Source organism: Micromys minutus (assembly GCF_963924665.1).
Source record: "Micromys minutus genome assembly, chromosome: 12".
Taxonomy (NCBI): Eukaryota; Metazoa; Chordata; class Mammalia; order Rodentia; family Muridae; genus Micromys; species Micromys minutus.
Window position 1 is genome coordinate 6,115,482 of NC_137981.1, and position 7,014 is coordinate 6,122,495.

At 36.7% G+C, this 7,014-nt stretch overlaps 1 protein-coding gene across 1 annotated transcript; it reads left to right on the forward strand.

Annotated features, from left to right (window-relative positions):
- Positions 1-4,096: 4,096 nt before the first annotated feature.
- Positions 4,097-5,065, forward strand: LOC308428018 (olfactory receptor 2T2; the record flags this gene model as incomplete). Its single annotated transcript, XM_080926314.1, has 1 exon — positions 4,097-5,065. The coding sequence occupies one exon, from the start codon at positions 4,097-4,099 to the stop codon at positions 5,063-5,065; it is 969 nt and encodes a 322-aa protein (XP_080782440.1).
- Between the last annotated feature and the right edge of the window lie 1,949 nt (positions 5,066-7,014).

Genomic DNA, 7,014 nt, shown 5'->3' on the forward strand with positions numbered 1-7,014 from the left:
TTCAGGTCTCTGCTTTGCATCTTTGTTGCTGCTGCTGTGAAATTGCTCCCTCCCCCTCACCTTTCAGCTCTCTGCTACACCATCAGTGAGGTGGACCAGATCATTCATATGCCCCCATCATCCTTTTGTTTCTATTTGCCAGTATACAAGCTGACGCTGCTACTCAGAAATTTATTTACTTGACAATTATCATCTGAAACTGAAGCACAGAATCTTACTAAAGTCATGCCTGACCAGTTAGTTAAGTGTACAGTAAGTGTTATCTACACATCAGCATACTACAACAGTTTAGAAGAAACACAAATTTCTCCTGGGACTTTCATACTTCATTCTCTATTTTGACAACTTCTAAATCAACTGTGAAGGTTGAGATACAAAAGAGAGATAGCTATTCACTGCTGATAAATCATTGCCCAGGGCAATGAGTACAGGAGCTGGAGAGAGAACTTTAAGAGATATGTGATGATAGAATTGGGTTTCATTATATACAGTAAAAGTAATGCATATAGGGGAACAAAAGTAAGAATAGAAGAAATTCTCAAAAGTCACAGCTCATGTGGCTCTAAATAACTTAATATTACTACTTAAAACCTATGGTGTTACTTTCTACACCATAAAGCTATCTTTCTCAAATTATTATTTTCTTGCTGTTTCCCACTGGGATAACATGCATGTATACCCCATTTCCTGATCTTTTAAGTTAGCCTCCCAGACTTTATCCTGGTTTCTCTTCTTCACACCCTGTATCTAAAGGTTCCTCTCTACTGCTTTTGAACTAACTCACCCCTTTCCTTTATGACATGTCTGCCAGAATCTCAGTACAGGCATCCTCTGGTGTTATACTAGTTATAAAGGGCTTTTCCTGATCTCACTTGAAGGGCACTCATTTAAGATATTGTCTGGACTTCCATGACACCTGCAAGCATGCTGTCCTGAACTTTGGCCCTGCAGAGAGACCTTCCTCTTTCCCATGTCTTCTTTCTCCATGGCGAAGGCCACTCTTACAGAGCTCTGCCATTCTTTTCAACCACAAACCCAATCCGCCACAGCATCCCCCACATTCGTCTTGCTTCCCCCAGCTTAGCCTGTAGTGTTGGAATAGGTGACCCTATGTGATACTAGTAGGTGTAACAACTCAGATGGTCTAACAAGATCCCAAACAGCAAAAAGGTCAGACCCAGACTACGGAGTCTGCAGATAAAATTTTATAGCTATGTGGAGCTGTAAAATTAACACAGAAAGAGCATGATGGTCATAAAATGAAAAATCATTTTCATTCTCTTATAGTTCTTTTCTCTTCTCTCCTTCTCTGCTATCTTACTAGGTTTTTAGAATACTATAACTAGAGAGGAAAATAGAATACAGCAGTGGGGCCTGAAGCAATGGAAAATGATGGTTAAGAATGTGGGGTTCTCTGGCTAGAAACAAGGAGCACGGTCACCTCTTGCCTTGAAGTAGGACTCTGAAAACTCATGTAAACCGAACTAACTCACACAGTACTTTGCTGGTAATCCAGTCACAGCAACTTAATAATATCTATTGTCCTGAGAAAGCTCTATGAGTAACAGAGTCAAGTTTATGTCTTTTTATAATGTCAAGTTTTATTAAATAACAATAAATTTACCAGCTACATAGTTTTATTGGCTTTAACTCATCAAATATTCTTGATTTAACTTGGTCATTGGCAATCTTAGATTCTTTTACTCCATTTCTAACTTAGCTGCCAATTAATTAGTTTCAGATCCCATAACATAATTTGCATAATGATAGGTTACAGAAAAGTATGGAAAAGACAAAAAGCTCCATGATCTAAAAGGGCTCACTGACGGTATCATAATGCATGCAGATACCCTCATGAGTCACAGTCTGCTTGCAAAATTGTCCAGGCTAAAGCCTGTCAAAGCACAAGGCTGGTTTTAGTTGCAGTTGCAGGGCCAGGCAATGAACCACTGGAAAGTCAGGTAATAGGTCAGCCAAGTAACCATACTGAGCTCAAGCCCTGGATAGACTGGAGTTAGTAGGCTATCAATCCCATGAAGCATACCCAGGTGACTTGATGAGATGGCCTATAGCAAGTGCTTAAGTGTCACTATATCTGAGTGTTGAGTGTCTAGAAGGATCCTGCAGCTCTTTAATAAAGTACATGGTATGATCTGAATCTTTAAATGAAACAAAATTTCTTAGCTTGTGTGCTTATGCAGAAGCAGTGTTTTTATTTTTCTAGCTTGTTTTTAACTTGAATTTGGTATCATATGCTTGCTATTTCTATTTTCTTTGGAATATTTTTTAAATGAGTAACTGGAAGATAACTTGGCAATACCAGTAACTAACATATAAAATCTATAATTTTGACAAACAAAACATAAATATTATCAATCAAAATAATATTTGCTGCCAGCATGAGTATTTTGATTTTCACCCATTCGTTATAGAAGTTTTATTAGTGGAGTTTCAGTTTGTAATGTTTTAATATATAGTTCTTTTTGTGAGTGCCTCAGAGCTCGATTCATGTTAGAGAAGGCAAAATAGCTGGTTTCCCTCAGTCTTGTCATGAATTAATATTTAATACTCAGGGATTTTCCTTTTCTTGACTCATAATAGATGACAAATATATATTTTAACACATACTAACAAAAATTTTTCTATTTTCCTCCCTTTATATTTTGACACTTCTATTTGGAAACATCCACTATAGCAAAGAGTTATCTTACAGGAAAGTTAAAAAGTATTTCTCTATAGCTTTTTTAATTTAATTTTTGCTTCAGTATTAAAGAGTTTTACTTCAGCTTGGAGCTTCGAAAATTATTTAACTATTGTAAAACTGGAAGATACAGATACATACAACATATTTTATTAAAATATGTTTCTTTAAAACTTCTGTCAAGAGGTGGTATGCCATGATTTAATAATAAAACTTCTAAATATATACCCTGATATCACTAAACCTACTTTGGAAGAACACATTTGTATTCTTGGATGGAGAAAATATGAGAGTCAAACAATTTAGGAGTTTTAAACTATTGTTATTTTCTCATTTTGATTAAGGATGTATTTTTATTTTTAAACATTAAAGCTCAATAATAAAGCAGAAAATAAAGTCGGAGGCAAGCCCTGTTAGTAATGGATTCTTAAAGGGTCACATTTACATAGTTTTGGAACACCCTATCAGGAAAATCTGCTTATCTTTTTCCAGGACAATAATTTAAGAGAAGAATATGTTATCAAATACAATGCTGTAGCATTTATCACAAGTCATTGCTGATTTCATGGTGTCAATTAGAAAGATCTCCATGATGAGAAACCTAAACTACCACTTGCTAAGGAGAGTTTCTAGAGATGCTGATCTGAGAACTCTTACCCCATGCTATCTTGAAGGACAAGCAGAAATGAGTTCTTAAAGTATTCTCACTTTAAAAGTGTCCTCTCATAAGACAGGAATCCAGATAATAGGACAGTGTGGAGATAACCTCAGAACTAACTCTCACAAGATGCTGGCTTCACTAGCATGTTGATCAATGTCCCAAATTGATTCTTGGCTCTGTAGTGATTCCAATAGCAAAAATAATAGTAATTGTTGTCCAAAAGCTTAGTTATGTGTTCATATCACAACAATTTCTTTAGTTAGAAATATTATATGTACAAAACACTAACATGTAATTATGTTATCAGGTGAGAAAAATCTAAATTAACAAAGCAATGTACACTGGATGCAAGATAGTAAAGAGGATATAGTGTAGTCACCCATGTCACAGAAAATTTAATATGGAATAATAAGATTATAAGAGTTGTGTATAAAGTAGTTCAAAAATAAGAAAAAAGTGAAAAGAAGTATTATTATTGATGGTTGCATTTATTACTTTCATCCAACGTAGAAAATTTGGATCCATGATGATCCATCAAAGCTGGGGAATTTGAGTTTAGACTTTGGTTTGTGCAATACCTTTCTGCTAATATTGAAGCAAAGAGTCAAGAGAACTCTGAGGTGAACATTTCCTTTTTCTATATCTCTTTGAACGTAGCTAACATAAAAAAGACAAAGAGATGACATACCACTTTTCTGTCTCTACAGCTGAGTAAGCTTCCATGCTCTGTGGACATGGAGGCCATTTACAATAACTCCACTGACTTCGTCCTCCTAGGCCTCATCACCCACCCAGCATTTCCTGGGCTGATCTTTGCTGTGGTTTTCTCCATCTTTCTGGTGGCTGTAACAGCCAACTTGGTCATGATTGTGCTCATTCGTGTGGACTCTCGTCTTCACACACCTATGTACTTTCTGCTCAGCCAGTTATCCATCATGGATACTATCTATATCTGCATCACTGTTCCCAAGATGCTTCAAGATCTCCTGTCCAAAGAAAAGACCATTTCCTTTCTGGGATGTGCATTGCAAATATTTCTCTACCTGACACTGATTGGGGGAGAGTTTTTCTTGCTGGGCCTCATGGCTTATGACAGGTTTGTAGCTGTTTGCAACCCTCTACGGTACCCCAGAATCATGAATCCCAGGGTGTGTTTGCTTATGGTGCTGGGCTCCTGGGCTGGTGGGTCTTTGGATGGCTTTATGTTGACACCTGTTACTATGAGCTTTCCTTACTGTGGATCTCGAGAGATCAACCACTTTTTCTGTGAGATCCCAGCTGTGCTGAAGCTATCCTGCACAGACACATCACTTTATGAAACATTGATGTATGCATGCTGTGTGCTGATGCTACTCATCCCAATATCCTTCATCTCAGTCTCCTATACACGCATCCTCATCACTGTCTACCACATGAGCTCTGCCGAGGGCCGGCGTAAGGCCTTCACCACATGCTCCTCCCACATTATAGTAGTAAGCATTTTTTATGGGGCAGCTTTCTATACCAATGTACTGCCTCATTCTTACCACACACCTGAGAAAGATAAAGTTGTGTCAGCCTTTTACACCATCCTCACTCCCATGTTGAACCCACTTATTTACAGTTTGAGAAATAGAGAGGTGGCTGCAGCTCTAAGAAAAGTCCTAAGAAAACATGCCTTGTCTCAGAGATTCCGAGTGAGACAGACATCTGAGAAATACTAGCAGGATGTAGCCAATATTCCTGGATGGACACTATAATCTTTCTATAAAATACATTTTGTTCTGCTCAGCATCATTTTAACAATCTAAAATTAATACCCATCAATATCACTCCCTTATAATCAGAATAAGATATAAGGGCTGGAGAATTTTCATAAAGTTTTCAGCATTATTGACTTCCTTGTCTGGATTCAACAGAAAAATAATGTTCTAGTGTTTCTGGACAAGCTGCACTGTGAATCTTCCCAGGCAAAATGAGCATCCCTCTGAAGTGCTCTGTATTGCTATCTTTATGACCAGCATTTAACCATATGTTCTTTGTGTCTGTATTAATTATGAATGTCTTTGGGGAGAAATGGAGCCTGTAACTCTACACATACTAATTTATATTCTAAAGCTGAATAGTTCCAAATTTCCTAGCTAGGCTTTGAAAGAAAATTTCCAGAAGTACCTTCAAATACTTGAGAATATAATTTTAAATATAACAAAATAAACCCCACTAAGTATAAATTAAAATTTCTCGAGTAATGACAATGTAATTTTATTTCATGAGCCAGAGAACCAGGATGCCTGATTTGAGATATGCTGCATGCATGAAATATCAAAAAATATGTTTGCCTAAACAAGGCCTGAATAACAGCCACACCTATAAACATGCCAGTGTAGAATTCATTATGACCCTATCCCTGGATGAAGAGCTACAGGCTCCCAGTGGCTACTGAGGGAGGAAAAATTAATGATCTGCTGGGAGAAGCCTCAAAGTAGATTATCCAATTCCATGTGGTCATTTCTAAACACATGTACATACAAGGAACTCTAAATTGACTCCGTAGATTGTGTGTGTGTGTGTGTGTGTGTGTGTGTGTGTGTGTGTGTGTTTATCACTAAGAGAAGAGGTCATAAATTGAAGAGAAAGGGAACATGGGATTAATTGGTAGAGGAGGTAGATGTGGAGGTACAAGTTGTACAAGTAAGTTGTATTCATATATGATATTATGAACAAATTAAAAAATTAAAATACAAAAGAAAGCCCACCACTAACCATGTTTCCTCCTCGAAGAAACACACCTAACTAGCAAAGATATATACCATAGATGGTAAAAGGATAAAAAGGGGTATTTTACAAAAATAAAACTAATAAACAAGCAGTTGTATCTATTCTAATATTATATGAAAATATACTTCAAACTAAACATATAAAAGACAAAGGTCTCTTTATATTCATCCAGGAGACAACATCTCTTATATTGACCTTATAATTCTGAACATATATGTATTGTACACAAGAACACTTCTCGTAAGACGCAGATTAATAATAACATAGTGATAGTGAGTAATGGCATTACCTTACTCTCACAAATAAATGATTAAGAGAGAAGCATTGAGTTAAATGACATAAAGTCAAATTCCTTAATATACATCCACAGATCATTCCACCCAAACATTAAAGAGCACACATTCCAAGACACACAAAAAAGAAGATTTCAAGCCAATATCCCTCATAAATATAGATTTAAAATGTTCAATAAAATACTGGCAAATGAAATATAGGCATATAGCAAATAGATTATCCACTGCAATCAAATAATCTTTACACCAGAGATGAAAGCATGGTTCAAATCATATAAATGAACTTAAAAACAAAAGTTGTATCTCAATGATGCAAAAAAGAGTATTGATAGTACCTAATATGACATTAAAATAAAAGTCTTAAGGCTGGAGAGATGGCTCAGAGGTTAAGAGCATTGAGTAACTGCTCTTCCAGAGGTTCTGAATTCAAATACCAGCAACCACATGGTGGCTTACAACCATCTGTTATCATATCTAATGCTCTCTTCTGGTGTGTCTGAAGACACATGCAGTATGCATGTTTGTGTGTGTGTGTGTGTGTGTGTGTCTAGGGAGGGGGGAGGGAGGGAGAGAGGGAGGGGGAGAGAGAGACAGAGAGAGAG